Genomic DNA, 20,965 nt, shown 5'->3' with positions numbered 1-20,965 from the left:
ATTTTATTTTATTTGTACTTTTCACTTGTAAATTAATTGTTTAATTTAATCATAGAAGATGTATTAATTTGCTGACATCTCCTCATTACTTAACTAGGAGAATTATCAAGATATGAAAGTCTTAACTTTCTCAAAATTATATTTTCATTCAGCTATGTGTCGGCAGTAATGTCACGTTGGATTACTGCAGGAGTAATGCTGGTGTAATATGAATCCGAACGGTTCCTTTAGTATACGAACTCGAATTGACGTCATACCGCAGTGAACCTGTTAACTTCACCTCCGTTCATAGACAGTGGGATAAAAATATTACCATACGTAAATGGGAATAGGTATTCGACACAAGGAAAACAACCGATCGCTCAATATTCAAATACCTTCATACTCCTACAAGCGTACACAAGATGTTTATGTAGATAGTATACAATAGTTGAACCGCAGAGGGAGAGTTCGTTGGAAGTTTATTCCACGATATATCGGTAACTTGCAAGACACGCCATCACGGACATATTTATACGTAGATATCCAATGCCATTGTTTTCAGTGCTGCTAGTAAGAATACGTCTGAAGGCGCTTGTCCCACGAGAGAACAGCTTGTTTCGTATCGTAATCTAGAAATTACCTGTGGCGAGTAATTTGAATTCCGATTCTATTATACGAGTATATCTTCAGATTATTCTGGTACCAAATGGCTTAACAAAATTGACTGTCCCCTTTGACTGACTTTTTTTTACTTGAAACAATAGTCACACCTTGTTTTAGTAGTTTATTTTGTGTCCCACTGCTGGGCAAAGGCCTCCCCTTTCTTCTGCAACTCATCACGGTTTGGTGCATGTTCTCGCCAGTCGCTGCAAAAAAGGTCATCGCCATTTCTTTTTTTAGTCTGCCTCCGCCCCGGCTAGTCTGCGGTGTCCATTCGGTAGCCAATTTGGCCCATCAATTTGGATGTATAGTCACACTTAAAAAAAGTTATATCATGTTTTGGCGCTACGGCTCTCGCGTTATTGTCACTGTCACAAGAATGACACAGAAATAAACTAACCGACCGAACGACCCACAAACATCTTTACAAACCAACGTTACAAATATATATATATTTTTTTGGTTGTTTGTCTTCTAAAAATGTTTGCGATCTCGATCTACATGCGAGCTCTATTTCTACATATGTCTACTGGCGAGCAGCGAACAGCGACACCATGTTTATTGGGTGCACTTTGTTCTAACCGACCGTGAAGTGTTTACGGCGCTTGACTTCGCCAATCTTGCAGCTGTACGTTTGTTCCAGTTGCACCTGTGTTAGGAAGGTTTCAGACTAGCCTATATGCGCTTATAAGCTGGTTTTTGAAAACGCATGTAGACGCGTATAGATCAAATTTAATGAAATAGTGAAATATAACGCCGAAACGACCGTACACGCGCAGAAAAAAACATTAGTCTGTAACCGCCTCTTGACGGATAAGCCGTCTGTTCATTTCAAATCGATTTTTACAAAATTGTTTATCTATAAATTAAATAATAAGACACAAAAAACTTTTTTAAATGGAATATTGTTAATCAAGGGATGAAAGACAACCTTTTCTGATGAGGTAGTTTCGTGTTTCGACGCAGTAAGAAGGCAAAGAGTCCGAGACTGAAATGGTTCCATACACCCAAGTTAAACACTCTTCTTTTCATTTCGAATACGAGAAAAGTAAACTACATGTGCATTAAAAAAAAAACACGGCCAAGTATAAACTTCAGTAGTATTTCTTGAGGGTACCTTCAATTTACAATTGAGATTATAATATCGTTATTTATGGAATGGGGACTATGGGGAGTTAATTATCAGAATGTAAGTGTACAGTCAACATCAAAAGTAGCGGATCAAATAACGCTTCATAAGTATCTACCATTACCATTCTGTAACAGCTTAACAAAAAGTGATGTCTTAAATATAGAACAACTAAGACCGTAAAAGATATACTTTTGAATGTGAATTTTAGAAATTTATCGATATTTGGAAAAGTTATCTGGGATGTCAAATATTTTTGGCGCGTTGTTTCATCCGCTACTATTGATGCTGACTGTACAACAAATCCATTTAAAACCAAAGTTTTATTTATATATCGTAAAAAAGAGAAAAAAAACGTACTTACAAAGTAAAATGCTCTAGAGCATAAACTTTATTTTTTATGTTTAGAACTAAATATTAATCAACAAGTCAACATCCATAACATTTAAGAGAAGGAGACTCGATGATTACAATGATGTTTTAATATACAATGCTGTGGCTCCAGTGAAAAAGGGTACAAGTCTCTGGCAGTTTAGGTGTATAAGGGCATAAGTGTTACATGGAACTTACACCCCTTTACACCTGCACTGCCAGAGACTTGTACCCTTTTTCACTAGGGCCACAGAATGATTGTTCTCATCTTACGTTGCATTTTCGTACGTGGTTGCTACTCTTGAGAAGATGGGTGGAAATAAATTAATGACGTCAGTTTACTATGACATCGCGGTGCCTGTGACCTCTATAATTATAGCCATCAAAAGTCGATTATAAGTGGAGATTTACATAAGGAAACAACTTAAAATAATTCATACTGCCCATAAAACTACTGGCGGTAAAAACTAATTTTCAGGCATAAAAACTAGGCCCCAGGCACGAGCTTAAACTGGATTACATTTTGACGCGACTCTTTTGTTCAAAGTGCATACCAAAGAAATACAAAAAAGGCACCGCTGGAAGTGACACGGCCGTCCCTAATCCCAACACGCCCCCCCACTGTTATTGTTGTTCGAATTAAACCCGGCTTTTTGCTATAACAACAACCAACCGTTGCCCATTCAAACTTCCCAGGATTCGGCATTTGTATGTAAATTAGTCCTAATCTGGCGTAGGGCGCAATCACGGCGGTGTATCTGCGTCCCTTAGGGCGAGAGGTGAACACAGACCATAATAACTGGAAGGCTCAGGTCATAATCTCCCATTGTTTTGAGGTTATAAAGCATGAACACACGTGTTGTGCTGTAATTTATATTCTGGGACCTTTTTGTTTACGGCTAAGGCTGGATTTCATAATGCGGGCGCGTCGTTAAACTATCCTTGAATTGCGACAGTTTAAGGAGCTTTAAAGCCAGGATTCGCATTCAAATGTCTCTTCCATTAGCATTTTGTGTCTATATAAAAGTAAGTACTATCATTTGGGGCTATTTGAAGCCCCTGGGTCTATTCGGAATTGTTAGAATCATCTTTATGACATCAAATTTTATACCGGCGTTGTATTTGGAACAAATACGAAATAATAAAACAGTATATTCTATTGTTTATTTCGGTTGTGAATTTTTAAAATATCCGGAGTCAATAACATCGTAATAATTTGTTCTTAAATAGCAAATAGCTATGGCATTGCTTTAGATACAAAACATTTTACTACAAATGCTAAATGCGAAACAGTACACGAAAGTCTATTACAGTATGTACCTATGAGGATGACTAACCATAGTTTACATTAACAATCAATTAGAGAAAGTTGTTTAAGCCTTAAGTAAGTTCATAAAATAATACCACTCCCACTGCTGAGCACAGGCCTCCTCACATGCGCGAGAGGGCTCGGGCTGTAGTCCCCACGCTATCCCAATGCCGACTTCACATACACCTTTGAAGTTCTTAAAAAAAACAATAAAAGTACCTAACGTATGTTAGAAGTCGGTAGGGACTGGAATGTCTTTAACAAACGCGAAATTTCCTCTTCAAAAAACTAGTCCCGAAGTTAACTCGAACCGACGTGTCTGGAGCTATCGGGTCCAGAGCTGACATATCAAAGGGTTGGAACAAGGGGTATTGAGCTGGCACCTGCCGCGGCGCAAGTGCCGAAGAAAAAATCCGTCAGGTTACATTTTGATTGCGACAGCAGCACTTCAGCTCGTTCGTGGAACGCGTGTCGCGGCCGCTGCTGGAAGCCGTGGTGAGCGCGGACTTTTGGCCGGTAGGTGTGGTATTTCAGCGATTCCGTGGAAACCCGCCTAAATCTACACCAGAACAGGTACGCAGCAAAAAGCTGTGTGTATGTTAATCTGTTAGGTACGTATTTATGGGCCTTTTTGCCTGATAATAAAAGGGTTTTTGATTAGATTATTCTTAGTGAGCGTTACTGCTGTAGCATTACAGCAGTGGAAAACAGGTCATGTTATTGTTAATATTTTTAACAATATAAATGACGAACCTAGTGAACGTTATAATCGCGATAGTAATGTGGCATAGACAGACACGCAATTCATCAAGGAAATTATCAGTGCAACCGCGATCAGATTTTTATATATTGATGGGTAGTTTTACATCATAACAACGGTTTTTACTGTTGCAATAGGTAACCATAATTAAAGAGCAATCCAATTATATTAGCAAAGCATACTAAATAAATAAAAATAAAAAATATATCTAACCCGCCTCATCTTCTGCACTTGCGCCAACACAAGATATAAATCGAGAAGCCTACGGATCAGGAGCGCCATATTTTTTATTTGATCGCTTTGATTCAACGACCCCCAGATTGAATGTCTATCTTGTTACAATATCATGAATCCTATGTGTAACTTTGGTTACAAAGAGTTAACAATATGGTTTTTCTTCCATATTTCGTGTTTTTGTTTATTCACTACATAACAATATATGTTTTCTAAAATTTGCTTATATGAATTCGTCTTCTCCATCCACATCCTGCCTAATGTTTTGAATAAAGAATACTTTATTTTATGTGGTTCGTGTAGAAATCCCAAAACCGGAACAAAAGTGTCCTTAATGTGTGTATTTATTTAATTTAATTTAATTTTAATTTAATTAATTGGGAAGCATCCTGAAGTTCTTAAAAAACGCTTAGTTAGGACGTGGGTATACGATAACTCGTTGCTCTTAATAATCAACAATTTTTATTGTGCCGTACGAAACGTTGTTCACACAACACTTATGGAATCACTTTGATCTTGCAAATCGGTTAAATGCGATTTTCTCAGATAACATTTGACGTAGATAGCTAAAATTTGGAACATTTATAGGAATCACCGCCACTAATATATGGTTTTCATAGCGTGCCAAGAATATGTGAAGACTACCCTCTAACCGTCAAAGAACGAATAAATCCATAAGCAAACATATACTGGACAAGCATTACTCTTCCTTCCTTACCATTACAACTAGATAGTGTTAAAATATAAACATTATATGCACTAATTCAACTAAAATCTCCGCTCCTATATTGCGGTAGACCTCTCAAGTTAGTCTGGCTAGATAAATCACTTCAGGAAGCAGGAGACGTTTGTAACACCTCTGAGCCTTAATAATACACAACACGGGACGGTCTGGATCTTGCAGTATTAAGGGCATGGCGGACAAGACATCACTGCTTTAATTAACTTTGTGACCAGTGTTTACTCGCCAAGAAGGAATACATTTGACATGCGTACAATTTCAGTGGTAAGTATACAACGGACAATAAATGAACTTATTTTGAGCTATGAGTTATATTTTTATTGAGTATATAAAGCCTTTTTAGACTTTATTTCATAGAATCACGAGGCCGATTCTGATTTTAATATCTTGTTCTGAAATTGTTATGGATTTGATCTATGAGCTGTCAATATTGTTCTTTTCTTCAGTCCAGTCCAGGGAGCGTAGCATGATATCAAAAAGAAAAATGTATCGATCTGACAAAATATAAATGGAAAATCATGTTGTTTATTTTTCGATCGACGTTTATCTGACGTTTGTCTGATAAAAACCTGGAAGTAAACGTGGTACATTATTGACACTCACTGACATGTCCCTAATCTGCTCTTTGTTTTATGAAATTGTAAAACTATTTATGTTTGTTTGAATTAATATTCAAAAGAATGAAAAATCTAAACTGGACGCAATTTTTACGCATTTTTCTGCTACATCCAACTGTCCCATACCATTCATTTTTTACCACAATAACGTAACCGCCATTTTCGCGCTTTAACGTCCCAGCTGCACACCTACAAAAACTCTTTAACTGTTGCCTTTTGTCTTCAATTCAAAAAGCGGGGACCTTCGTCAGAAACGCCCTAACCTATCGTCGGGGCTGTCACGGGATCCCCTGGCCCCGACCACGTAGGGGTCGGTAGTTTCATTTTATTACTCGCGGACCGTTGGGACCTCCGCGATTTTAGCGCCCGAATCTGTCTTCACTTGAATTTGAAATCTTGTCTCTTTCTTTTCGTTGAAAGTAAAGCGTAGTTTTTGCACAACAAGAAAATTTTGCATTTTTGCAGCGTAGTAGCCGGTTTGAGCTGGGCCTCTGGATTATTTTTGGCGCCCAACGTGGGACTCTATTTTGGCGACGATTATAGTAGCCTTCTCGTCTTATAAGGCTGTCCCGGTTACATCACACAATTAAGCTGTCTAATCTCACGATTTAATGTTGGCAATAGTTTTTAAGAAGGCGGCTGTCTTCCAAATCAGTGCTTGATGGGATTTGATCGGTTTGCTTACAAGACCTTAATCCTTGGAGTGGTAGGCCGCCGACTGCCGACCGATTATATTATTTAAATTTGAAAAAATTGAAATAAAATCAAATTTGCAATAACTCAAAAACGACATACGCCACTTGAAGGGTTAAAGCTAGTATACGATTAAAATAACATTATCCGTAGCAAAGTTCCAAGAAACTTTCTTGATATAATACAGGGCTCGAACTTTTGTCTATGTTTTAAGTCATCTTGAACTGTGCGGCTACCGTGACTTGTTAACATCATCATTCGTCTCTCCATAAAAGAGAACCACGAATAAACTCTTCTTGTTGACATTATCTGCAGTTGTAAGTTATTTCGGGTACAATATTGCAGCACGTTGCACTTTCAGCTGGCGCCCAACGTAGGCTTTACTTTGGCGACGATGATCCACATTTTTATTTTAACTGTCATCACTACTTTCAACAATCCGGTTTATTACTTTACTGCAGTGGGATTGCGCTCGTAACTTTGTTTGCGGGAAAATAGAACAAGAAACTTGAACCGGGAATGCAGTGAAACGGTTGGAAATAAAAGTAATAACTTTGAATTTTGATACGTTTGCGAAATTGCATGGAGAAAATAAAAATGTTAGATGTCTGTCTTGAAGTGTCTCCAGGGCGGAATAAAGTCTTAAACGGTGAAAAATTTACAGCACAATAAGCTAACTGGTATTAACATTATTAGAGTCTCTTTTTAGGGTTCCGAACGTTACAAAAGAACGTCCATCTGTCACATTGTTTTACAAGCTAATGACATGCAGTTATTCTCAACTGACAGTAGGTACGGTTTGTGATTACGAAACTTTTGTTTTAGGGGAAACATATTTCAGTGAGTAATGATTGCCACCTAAAAATATAATAAAATTAACAAATTAATAATCATAATTATGTGTTGATACATTCCAAAAAGCTACAATAAAATGTCATGTACGTTCAACGTATCAAAATTAGTTGCAACTCGATAGTTAACGTTAAATGTTAATTGTTAACAATTTATTTAACAACAGTTAATAAAGTTTACAATTCGTTGCACGCATTAAATTTCCATTTATCGCTGACTGCTAATATAATTAAATTAAATTAAAAAACAAATGAAAAAATATTGACATGTGTTGAACATTCCAAAACTCTTTATTAAAATTTAACGTACTTACATTCAATATATCAAAATTAGATGATAGTCAACGTTTAAATAAATTGTTAACAGTTTATTTAACAACAGTTAATAAAGTTTACAATTCGTTGCACGCATTAAATTTCAATTTGTCGTATCGTGGTAGAAATTGATAGCCGCAAACTGCCCGCTGGTCCGACCCTCCGCTATCATATTTCCTACTTGCCTGACAATGTTTAACTTTATGAAGAAAAATACCGCAGAAAATCACTAACGCTGTCTGAATATTTTCATTTCAAGTTTTTTCTAATATCGCTAAAAAGAAGTGCAAACAAGACTGGCATGGCGGGAAAAGCATTCAGATATGTTCCAAAAGGCAGCAACGTTCCGAAAAGAACTGTGGAAACAACCAATTATTTGTATGTTGTTCAGTATCACCTCACTAATCATTTTATATCAGTAGGAAATATTTACCTTTCATATGTGTGCGGTGTCAAAAATCGTGGGTATGCTGGTAAACACCGATTATGCTGTACAGAGCAGAAAAAATCTTACTCGAAAAAAATGCAAACATTGGGTCAGCATCCTTACCACGCACAGACAAGAAGTTAATTAACATTACGCACACACTACATTATTATTATTACAGAGACTACATTTAGCTTGTGTATCCCATCTAGTTGTGGCATACGGTAATTTAAATATGATAAATATTACCAGACTGTTTTTCCCAGTTTGTAGGGTTGGGTACTCGAATAAATATTTCCATGTGCTGGATTTTAATCAGATATGGAATATTTTCAATACCTATATTTTTCTTGTTTCCATTGACGTTCGTTTTCATGATTTATGACGAGCATTTCATATCCGCGGGGAAGCCATAACTTATTTCATATTTAATGTACTAGAGTTAGCTAGTCTAGCTGTAGAATTAAAAATATAATCGTGATATATGAAAGTAAATTTATGTAGCCCTCGCCGACGGCACATAATATACATACCTACTTACATACATTCTCTACGTAGATGGCTAAAATAATTACCCTTCGTTATTGCTCTTCTATAAGGTTCTTAATTATGAAAGTCTCCAATAAAGATTAAGATGAAGCAAAACACAAAATTAAGCAGTACCATTTTATGCATTTTGATTATTTGTTGGCAATTTAAAAGAATTATAACCCGTATAATGAATTTAAAATAAACTTAAATTTGGAACCCTTTACGACGTTTAGCGTGGTATAAAATATTACTTAAAATAATTGTAATGTGCTTGTAAACTAGGTTTATGAGCCAATTTTTGTATAACTAGCCTTAAAATTTATAGTTTTTGTTTTTTCTGTAATACTCATTGTAATTTTGACAGAGGTGAATATTTTTCCTTAGTCCACGCTGACCACGAACGCTGTAAAGAGTTCGAAATGTCGGGATGTATTTCAAATTAATTATACGCGATATAATCTGTCTAAATAGTATTATTTCATTAATAACTATTGCGGTAACCGAAGGCAATATTATGGCAACTCTACTTTAGTTTATTACCAAAGGCCAATCGAAACCATCTCTCCAAGACAACCTTTCCATCGTTGCGAACTTTTAATTTCGCCGCCAGCAAACTAAATAATATCCTTGCGATACCCCGTCGGCTGTTTGTTTTTATTAAAACTATGTCTGTCCACTCCTCCATGTTTCAGAGTAATTACATTTTCTTTGTGTCCTGCTTCTGTATGCCGCTGAATGTTTTTCCCGGCGACAGTTTTTCGGATTCACCTGGTTTAGACGGCCGCAAATCCCACTGTTTTCAATTCTGTACGTTAACACCGGATTTTTAGCGTGGGTTACATAGGAGGCAACGTACATCTTTACAAATATCCAAATGTAGAATTGTGAAGTAAATCTAACATTTTTTACCTTTTTAGCGGTTGGCATTTGTATCAACATTAGGTTAAGACATTTATTTGTTATAAACATGATACTCTTGCCCCGATCCGTTAGTACAATTATCTACAAACTTTATTGGAAAAAGCACGGAAGTTTCTTCCTGCCTATATTTCTATCATTTAAGTGGCTTGAAAAAAGTTATTCTCTATCAAACAGCTAGGAATTTAAAAGTTGAACAATTTTACGGTGTAGTAAATCATTGAACATCACCAGTTTCTATAATATCCTCGTAAATATTGATTCCGCCAGTCAAAATGTTTCATAATAAAAACAAGAAGAACCGTAAACGTACCCCTAAATAACTGCAGGCACGAATATTGATTGAACATTTCATCATCTACCTCTTTATCACTCGATTGTGCAAGCGCGATATACATAGAGGAAGAAACCAAATCTCGATTATCAATGTTTGCAATGGCCCTCTATATTTGTACATAGAATATTCTCCACACAGAATGCCCATAACTCCTGGCATGTACTCTCTGACTGAGCATCAGCGGATCCATCGAGCCTCGCAAATTGTTTCCAGCTGATTGCCAACCCTGTAAATAGATCCGGATACTGTTATTAATTTCCACCATTTGCGCATTAATATAAGGTCTAATTTGCAACTGGGCAAATATGAGCATAGGGAAGTAATAAGCAAAGCCACGGCTTGTATCTTGCTTCTTGAAATATGGTATCTTAAGTAATTAATTCCTTGGTCTTAGTGCTTTCCCGGTTGCAAATGGAACCCTAGAGTATTTTTCTAGACATTTCAATTATTTTTACTTTTTTTGTTTCGTTTATGATGGTCTTTAAAAAACTATTAGAAGTATTAGAACAAACTAAATTATTTTCAGAGAATATTTTAATTTGTTTTTATTTCATGTAAAAATCTACTATATAAATTATAAACTGAAATAAATGTCATATACTAAAAAAAGTGACCAAGGCCTCCAGTGCCCCATAGCAGATAGCAGAGGACGCTGGTTCGATTCCAGCCTGGGGCACTGGAGGCCTTGGTAACTTTTTCTTAGTATATGACATTTATTTCTGTTTAGTCTAAAAAAATTCAAATTTTAAAGACGAAACATTCAATTATACTTTCACATAGGTATGTAAAAAATATTGACCAATTCAGATTGAACAACTCGTTACGGTTTTGATCTTATTTAACCTTGACGATCGCTCATGCTGAAAAGTGCATACGAAATTTAGTGAAAGTCGAGCGCGAGACGCGCGTCAAGACAATCGGCAAGGTCGTATCAAAACCATAACAAGTTGTTGAAGTTGAAGTTGTTTAGAATTTTGCATTTGCAAAGGTCTCAGTTTTGACTCTCGCAAACATCTTTCGTATGCCCGAATTTCTGTCGTCGCAACTCTCAATCGATTCTCGCGAAATTTTGTGACCAGATTCCATGATTAAATAGATTTTTTTGTCGATACAGATTTTGGTTTTTTTTTTTAATGCGGAAATGGCATAAAGTGCCAATCTCGTCTATGGCGCTTAAGAGCAATATGAATTCACTCCAATGTAATGTAAATAATGACTCAACGAACTAAGTATTCATCACTTTACAGTCCACAGAGCCAATAGAATTATAAAAAATTGGATTGGTTTTTTCATTTTTGTTTTATTATTTAAACGGTTCATCTTTAAAATTACGGGATTTTTAATTATTTTTACGGGGTTTTTTTTTAACGAAACTTGTTTGTTTATGTATATATTATATTGACGAAGCGTCGTGGATCTTGCCTGTCCTGATATGTTAAATTGTGTTTTTAATAAATGGTTTTAGTGACTTGTTAAAAAATAACAATATTATTAACTTTTAAAGACAAAGTGCATTAAAAAAAATGGTTCACCTTAACTTCGCGTTTGTTTTCTGCAATATTTTAATATGTGAAGCGACGTGAATTAGGCGCTTCTTTTTTAAAAGCAATCACCAAAGTTTTAATTATCACTGCACCGAGACAAGACAAACGTCTCAGCCTACTAAATCTTCTAAAAGCCATAACACTGGCTTTATAACCCCTTAGTCGTATGAAAGCTCTATAAACACCCCGCGGTGACGCATGGCCGCTGGCCATCCTAATGGATCCCCCGCGGCCCGTGTTATTAACTCATAAATCTTTATCTATTTACATGGAACATGCTATGAACACAAACTAACTCAAATAACTTCCCTATATCACCAAATCTTCTCTTAAGTTTACTGTTTAATCATTAGTTTTGGAACGGACCTTGCAATTTCTGCTGGAGAAATTGACAAACGCTTTTAAAGTTACGTTTTCATTTTACTGTTACCCGTTTTGGAGCGTACCGTGCAATTTATAGGCAGACTGGCTGGAGAAATACTGCGCTTTGAGGTTATGTTTTACATTTTCTCTCTCTTTCTAGGTACCCTACAAATTGTGAAGAGCGAGGAAGAGGACCAAGGCAAGTTTGAGTGCGTCGCGGAAAATTCTATCGGGACAGAATTTTCGAAACCCACTTCGCTGTACGTCAAAGGTGAGGTTTTTTTGTTTAACTATATCCCCAAATTTTGCAGTATTCTGGTACGCGGAAATTTAAAAATTGAAGTAGTTTGTCTCGTACGAGCTTCTATATTTAGATTTATTATTGTGTCCTCAATCATTTTGATTTGTTATAATTTATAATTATGAATGCAACTCGAATTTAAAAAAACGTCCGAACCACAAACATCGATACTATTAGGTTACATATATACAGGTACTATAATTAATATAAATTAAAATACTCATTCGAAAAAAAGGAAATGAGCGTTTTATTTAGACGTCGTGGACAGTTCCGAGTGAATAATAAATTATAATATATAGATATTGAACTAAAATTGACTACATTAACGTTGTTTCTCATTTGAAATTTAGGATATATTTTACCGCGCAACTATTTTCCAGCATGCACGCTGATAACGTCGCGCACTGAAGTGTTTCGCGTCTAAACGCGCCACATTTAGATACCGTGTGACTGAATACTTACAATTAGTTTTAACTTAGACGCGCTGCACTATGTTACGTACAGTAGGGGTGCATACACAATATTTATTATACTTCTGTAGTTCGTTCAATTCATTAATTAGTTTGTCAATTTACCTAAAACATTTTTTGTCATGTATTTATATATCAAAGTCGGTATTTATTTGCTTCCAAAAGCAAATTTAAAATAGTTTTTCTCAGCGCGAGGAAAATTTGAATAAATGTCATTTTGATCTCATGTTGGTATAACTCGCCCGTGCATTTTATATTGGTTGAGTAGGATGTTCAATAATAATATTAAATAAGAGTCTTGAGATACTCTGGCTAGGTAGTCTGATCAAGGGTCAGATGCAGAAGGCGGTGGTCTTGGACGCGGCGCGGATAATCCGGCGGTTCCTCTCTCTGTGGGCCTGACCACCAGGTTGAGCCTTGCCCCGTTGCCGGCGGTACCCTAGATTAGGTTTTTTATACTGTGTTTATATTTATTTTATATTTTGTGTTTTTATTTTTTGAATTTAATACTCACATTCACCCCTTAACACCCAAGATTAATAAAGAATGATTAAGTACCTAATAATACATCAATGACTATCCGATTTTCAAAGAGCAAATATCACTCCCAACATTATCTTCGCAAACGACCGGCCTGGCCTAATGGGTAGTGACCCAGCCTATGGAGCCGATGGTCCCGGGTTCGAATCCCGGTAAGGGCATTTATTTGTGTGATAAACACAGATATTTGCCCCTGAGTTGTGGAAGTATGTATTTATCTATATACGTATGTAGATCGTCGCCTAGTACGCATAGTAAAAGCTTTACTTAGTTTGGGACTAGGTCGATCTGTGTAACATTAAATAAATATTATAGGACATTATTACACACATTGACTAATTCCCACAGTAAGCTCAATAAGGCTTGTGTTGAGGGTACTTAGGCAACGATATATATAATATATAAATACTTAAATACATAGAAAACACCCATGACTCAGGAACAAATATCCATGCTCATCACACGAATAAATGCCCGTACCAGGATTTGAACCCGGAACCATCGGCTTCATAGGTAGGGTCACTACCCACTAGGCTAGATCGGTCGTCAAAACAATGTCCCCATATATTTATTTATTTTAACCGATTCGTCTGTATCCACCCTTAATGTGTTCCCCATATATTTATTTACATATTTTAACCGATTCGTCTGTATGTGTAATACGAGTACACCACGCTAAAACTATTTTCGCTAAATAACCTACATTTTACATCTTACAATTTAAAGCAAGTAACGAAGTTAGGAAACTTGCCAGAGTCTTATTGAATTAGTTGTCGAGTTGGAAAGGGACGCGATTATGTCTCTTCAAACGGTTTCAGCAGACATTTTTGTTAACTTTTCTTTTTGCTTCATCTCACGTTTTATACATAAATATATAGATACTTTCTTGAGTACAATTGGAATGATGACAGTAACAAAGAACATTGGAAATAATGGTTTCAAAGAAACATATATGTTATTATAATTCTAAAACATAACATAAACATTAGGATTATTAATATTTTCAATAAACTAAAAGTGCAAAATTATCCGGCCATTTTGACTGAAACACCAATCAAAAACGAGCCAAACCGTGACGTCATCATTTCACGACATATTTCTTTGAGCAGCATAGACAACCTCATTGACCGCTATCCATACGCCCCATACCAGGGTTTGGATGTTCAAAATATGTATATATTTTTTTGGGAACAGAAAAATTACACTTGGTTTTCTTCATAATACGTACATAGTCTGGGTGTTGTTAGATTTTATTGTATGTTTTATATTATAGCAATCTATTGAAGAAGAAAAAAGCGGCCAAGTGCGAGTCGGACTCGCCCATGAAGGGTTCCGTACCATTTATGACGTATTGAAAAAAACTACTTACTAGATCTGGTTCAAACCAATTTTCGGTGGAAGTTTGCATGGTAATGTATATCATATATTTTTTTTAGATTTTTCATTCTGTTATTTTAGAAGTTACAGGGGGGGGGACACACATTTTTTCACTTTGGAAGTGTCTCTCGCGCAAACTATTCAGTTTAGAAAAAAATGATATTAGAAACCTAAATATCATTTTTGAAGACCTATCCCTAGATACCCCACACGTATGGGTTTGATGAAAAAAAAAATATTTTTTAATTTTTTTGACGTATTAAAAAAAAAAACCTAATTAGATCTCGTTCGAACCAATTTTCGGTGGAAGTTTGCATGGCAATGTATATCATATATTTTTTTTAGATTTTTCATTCTGTTATTTTAGAAGTTACGGGGGGGGGACACACTTTTTACCACTTTGGAAGTGTCTCTAGCGCAAACTTTTCAGTTTAGAAAAAAATTATATTAGAAACCTCAATATCATTTTTAAAGACCTATTCATAGATACCCCACACGTATGGGTTTGATGAAAAAAGATTTTTTGAGTTTCAGTTCTAAGTATGGGGAACCCCCAAAATTTATTGTTTTTTTTCTATATTTGTGTAAACATCATAATGCGGTTCGTAGAATACATCCACTTACTAAGTTTGAACAGTATAGCTTTTATAGTTTCGGAAAAAAGTGGCTGTGACAGAATCGGACAGACAGACGGACATGACGAATCTATAAGGGTTCCGTTTTTTGCCATTTGGCTACGGAACCCTAACAAGTATGTCAGACGTTGTTAACAATAAAACACTCATGCGACTCAATCACACACTCATTTGGATTTATTCAATTATCGCTAGAATTACATGAGCTCAAATAAGTTTAATATGGTTTTGTAATCATTTTACACAGTTCATGTTTTATATAGTTCGCGTCATCCACAATGACGCACAAATTTGTCAAATCTAACCTTTAATATCGTGTCAATACGGTCACGGCACGCGTCTTCGTGAATGACACGATCCAGTTGCTAATGTAACCACATAGTGACAAGGAGGAGGGAGGGAGGGTAAAAAAATCATTAAATTCGTGTGACGTACTTTGTAAATGAGCCCATTTAAGTCAAACCCTATACACTACCTAATTTTACAATTAATTCTAATTATTATCGATATTGCGTGTTGCCACACTTAAAATCGTCCTCAATATGGTTATTTTCCTATGGAAATCTATGCGTACTTATATAAAATGGCGGCACTATTTTATATCAAAATATGCTACTAAAAAATGCACCCTTTAAAACCAGTAATTATAGTTTAACGTTAAAGCGACACAGTTGAATATATTTCGTCTGATGTAACGGTAACAGGGTGCGTAGATAAGATGCCAATCGTTAACACTTCATAGCGAACGAACAACTGTCTCTGCCGCACTAATTTGGAAGAGTGATAGGGAGGTAAGTACGCTACAATACGGAGCATGAACGATCATCTTGTCTAAGCGCCCAGGTTTTAAATCTTTTATGGATTTGGTATTGAAATGATATAATCGCTCGCAGTTATTAGTGCGCTCGTGATGCACTGCGACTCAAGTCAATCAAAACATATCAAAACTTTCAAAATAGTGTAATCTGTACCCCTAGTGTAAATTTAGTCGATAGCGAAACGTGACGTACGCGTTTGCGTTAAGTCTCACTTTGTATGGGTTTTTGAACAGCGCGCCAAGCGGGACGTTTGGAAAGTCAAAAATCTCATACAAAATGACACTTAACGCAAACGCGTACGTCTCGTTTCGCTGTCGAAAATATTTACACTAGGGGTACTGAACGCTCGAGCTCGTAAAAACATATCCCGAAGTGCTGACTGGATGAAATTGTGCATCGCTGTGGGTTTCTGTTTTAAAGCTGTAATTCGAATAGTTATTGTTATTTAATAACTATTCGATATCTCGTATTTATGATGTGAGGATGACTAGTGATGCCGATATTGCAAACTCACTGACAAAATTTAACTTATGTTCTGTTTATGTAAAACCGATTTCAACAATGCAATCATAGCACTTTATATTTTATGTCTAAAACGCAAAATAAAATACTAAAGAGAGACTACTGCGACAATAATATGTGAAATTATCTATGAAAAGGGACCTTATTGTCGATGGCGCTTACGCCATTATCAACGATGCTCTCATATTATAAACAACGCCGCGCTACGCAGTGCGGCATAAGCGCCATCGACAATAAGATCCCTTTTCATAGATAATGTATACTACAAGATATATATATATATATATTAACAAGTTATATATTTTTACAACTAACAGTGCACAGTGACCGGAGTTTTCGTGGCACTTTTGAATTGTCATAGTAACTTCTCATTTATCGATGTCCGATATACATAATACATCGATACAGAATAAAACACAACATATTAAAGAAGATTAAAAGTAGGCAACAGATGGTCTTGACGCTAAAGAGCGATCTCTTTCAGATAACTTTTGGAGTTGAAAATGTTTAATAGAGATATGTAATAAAAACAATGAAAACTCGTTAACATGTCCTGACAAACAGTGCTTAATGATCGATGATTACTATAGTTTATTGTCGAATAGCAAAACTAAAGGCCTTTCCAAACGTCACAGATAATCGCATGCGTTTTGCAATACATTGCGGCATTTGATCGATCGATTGAATTCGTTGGTCCTACTTCCAATCAATTCAATCAATCAATCAATTATATTTTATTATTATCAATTATCTAAAATTGCATGCCTTTACAAGTTCTGTAGAACTTCGATTTTCGCGGTTATAGTCCAGTGCACGATCGAATTGGCCCGTAAGTCTACCGATATTTCGATCATCACAACCTACGCCGTAGAAGTAGATACACGCCGTACCTCCGCGTAGCACCACGTTGCTCTTCGTAGCACCGCGTAGCCCTGCGTAGCTCCGCGTAGCCCTGCGTAGCTCCGCGTAGCCCCGCGTAACCCCGCGTAACCCCGCGTAGCCCCGCATAGCACTGAGTAGCACCGCGTAGTACGCAACGGCTGGAAGTAATTTCATTTGTATTTTTTTACAAATTACGAGTATTTATAGATTGATCGATTAGAGCGGCAATCGGGAAACAAAAGAACAGACGCGTAAAGGAAATGAATGAAAATCTAATTCTGTTTTTAGCAATTTGTTAGAAGATTGGATTTAGCTGATTATTTAATTTAGTTAGTTACGATGACTCGGGACAATTCGAACGTACACTGACATTAGAATGATATCTAAATGATGTAATTTAGTTATCGTGCGTCTCGCTCACGCCAATATATGTATGGACAGGTACAAGCGAAATGCACTATAACTAAATGACAGTATTTAGATCTCATTCTGATGTCAGTGAACATTTGAATTGGCCTGTCAGTATTACAGTCAGCTGCAGAGATAGTTGGCTCCCCTTGCAAACAAATATCTATGCAACAAATGTATATATACGTATCTCTGCAGCTGACTGTACTTTTGTGACCGTTTCTAAACAACCTCGTTACTTACAAAACTTATGTGACTGGCGGCCCGATTCGGACTTTAAGATACGTCAAACATTTGCTAAAGATACGATATTTATTAGATATGTCAGTGTCAATAGTGACATTCCTTCAAAGAAAACCGTTACTTTTGACACTGACGTATCTAATCCGTATCGTGTCTTTAACAAATGTTTGACGTATCTTAAAGTTCGAATCGAGCCGTTTTTTTTATGTCCCACAACGGCGACAAACAAGCATACGGCCCGCCTGATGGTAAGCAGTCACCGTAGCCTATGGACGCCTGCAACTTCAGAGGTGTTACATGCGCGTTGCCGATCCTTTAAAAATCTAAACACTCCTTTTTTAACCGACGAAAAAAACGGAGGAGGTTCTCAAGCCGACGCGTATTTTTTTTTATGTATGACCACGCATAACTTTTTATACAGTGGTTCGATTTTGATTATTATTTTTTGAAGAACCTCATACTGTAGATCCTCGGGAAAAGCTCGGTAGGGAGCTCATTCCACAACCGGAGCGTCCGCGGGAAGAAGTTCCTCTTAAACCGCACAGTGCCGTGCTGCAGTGCCGTTTATGAGTATTATTCAGATTTTCTAAATAAAATTCTTAATATAGTGTAGGTTATACTATAACGAAGCCAATTAAATTGAAACCGCCCGATTCGAAGAATGATTAAGACACGTTTATGATCTTGGAAAGATCTTTAAAAGATCGATAACTAAACGACATGTCAAAATTGACGTTTATTTCGATTCCGCTGTGATACCAATGAGATATATTTATCTACGATATTTCTAACGTCAAAGTGACATTAGTTGCACGAATCGAGATGCTTCTGTCAATTATATAAATGAGAACTTATCTAAACCAGAACTTATCTTTATCGTATCTCATTCTTGGAATCGGGCCGTAAGACGTTTCTATACAGGGTGAGCCCTCTAACACAAGCCAAATTTAAACTGTATATTATTAAGTGATCACTGAAAAAACGATCCGACACTAACTAACTAACTAACTATTGTGGCGCAGTGATCCAAAGAGGGTCTTGGCCTCCAAAACGAGAGAACGCCACCTGTCCCGATCCTGTGCCACTTCCTGCCAGCTATCGGCTTTGAGTTGGCACAGATCCGCCTGTACACTGTCGCTCCAGCGGCATCTGGGCCGACCCACTGGACGGCGACCAGTCGGTTGTCCCAGATAAGCTCCCTTAACACCTCGATCCTCACCCATCCTCAGTAAATGGCCGAACCAGCGAAGTCTGTGGCATTTCGTTTCGCCGATGATATTGGGTTCGGCCACTAACTCCTCGATTTCGGCATTCTTACGGATCCTCCAGGTGCCGTCATCTCTCTTGATAGGTCCCAGGATCTTCCGTAACACCTTTCTTTCCGCTAACAGGAGCTGACTCTCTTTTTTCAGTGTTAGTGTACAAGCTTCGCAGCGGAAATACTAAGTTACGGGTATATAAAACTATAATAAGACCAATCCTTATCCGACACTAGGAAAAAATAATTTAAGTGGTGAAATCTCTGGAATGATTACCTAGATAACAGTTTTACATCATTTGTACAAATGAAATCATATTTAGTTTCTAAGAGCTAACTGCGACAGACAAAGGGTAGATCAAAGCGAATGGCGTCATACCGGGAACGATAACTGACACAAATTGGGAAAGTACGGCTAGCGGGCGGAATAGGAATAAAAACCTCAGGATGGGTTAGGAACAGTAGGCGAGATTCTGGCAAGTTTTTTTAGATATTTTTTTTATAAAAAAAAAGGGGACAAGGATCGCGACCCGAACATAATGCCTTAATATTATAATAATAAAAAAAAACAACGCATAAAAACGGATGAAAATATTTTAATAAAACATGCCTAAGCACCAGCGCTAGAAAACTTGCTTTCAAATTAAAAAACCGGCCAAGTGCGAGTCGGATTCGCGCACGAAGGGTTCCGTACTATTATCTATGATTTTTTTTTTGTATGGAAGCCTAAATTTTGATTTTATTCTGGTTTTTAGTATTTTTTGTTATAGCGGCACCAGAAATACATCATCCGTGAAAATTTCAACTAACTATCACGGTTCATGAGATACAGCCTGGTGACAGACGGACGGACCGCGGGTCCCGTTTTACCCTTTGATATTTGATACCCTAAAAATCACCCGTTTACCCGTTTAAGATTTATCGTATCACAAACAAACACACAAACATAGCGATCAAATTTATGTTAATTTTTTTATGTAATTTTTTTTTTTTTTTGTTTTTTGCTGTTTTGCGTCGAAGGTTAAAAAAAATACTATTTTACTCTTTGTGCACATTTTTAAATGAAGAGTAAAATACCCTAATTCCAGATTCTAAGAAGAAATAACCCGATATCTTCTTCAAGTTACGTTACTGATTGTTTTATTTGACATAATTTTGAAGAATATATTTAGTAATTTATAAGTGTTATGTTTTCAAACGTTTGTCTATTATTGTAAAACTATAGGTACTAAATTTAACGGATATAAACCAAACTTTTCCAAACATTAATGCCACATTGGAATCTGTGACCAAATTGCCATCCGAATTCCCTATTAATACCCCCAGGACTGCCCGGTGTACTGTACATGTTATTTTGTGGCGTCATGTGCCCGTAAAAACGAGTGTACGTGAAAAAGACACTCATTCTGATCACCTGACTTCAACCAGTATAGTATGATCCGCGATTTTTCGTACTTTTTACGGAACTGGAGCTATTGATAGACTGGATTATTCAACAACAGTAAGGCGTGGGAATTTAACCAGGAACGCGACTGTCTCTCTGACAGTGACAACGGTACGGCACCAATAACGGTTTTAAAAACTCCCCAATGACCCCACACCGTGCTTTGCCAAAAGGACGGAAGTTTAAGTGTTTGAAACGTACGTACTTCTTTTTTTAACAACTCGAATTGACGGGGATCGCGAGGTAAAGGTCGACTCTAAATTTGGTAGGATTTAGAAAAAAG

At 36.7% G+C, this 20,965-nt stretch overlaps 1 protein-coding gene across 5 annotated transcripts in view; it reads left to right on the top strand.

The window, feature by feature from the left end:
• Positions 1–20,965, top strand: part of LOC133523806 (tyrosine-protein phosphatase Lar) — a 701,140-nt gene that overhangs the window by 638,119 nt on the left and 42,056 nt on the right. For all 5 annotated transcript variants that reach the window (XM_061859542.1, XM_061859541.1, XM_061859540.1 and 2 more), the window contains one exon: positions 11,945–12,055. In XM_061859542.1, the coding sequence (XP_061715526.1) occupies positions 11,945–12,055 (111 nt within the window). The remainder of the gene's footprint in view (positions 1–11,944; positions 12,056–20,965) is intronic.

The sequence above is a fragment of the Cydia pomonella genome, chromosome 12 (genome assembly GCF_033807575.1).
Source record: "Cydia pomonella isolate Wapato2018A chromosome 12, ilCydPomo1, whole genome shotgun sequence".
NCBI lineage: Eukaryota > Metazoa > Arthropoda > Insecta > Lepidoptera > Tortricidae > Cydia > Cydia pomonella.
This window is presented reverse-complemented; position numbering and strand designations above follow the sequence as displayed.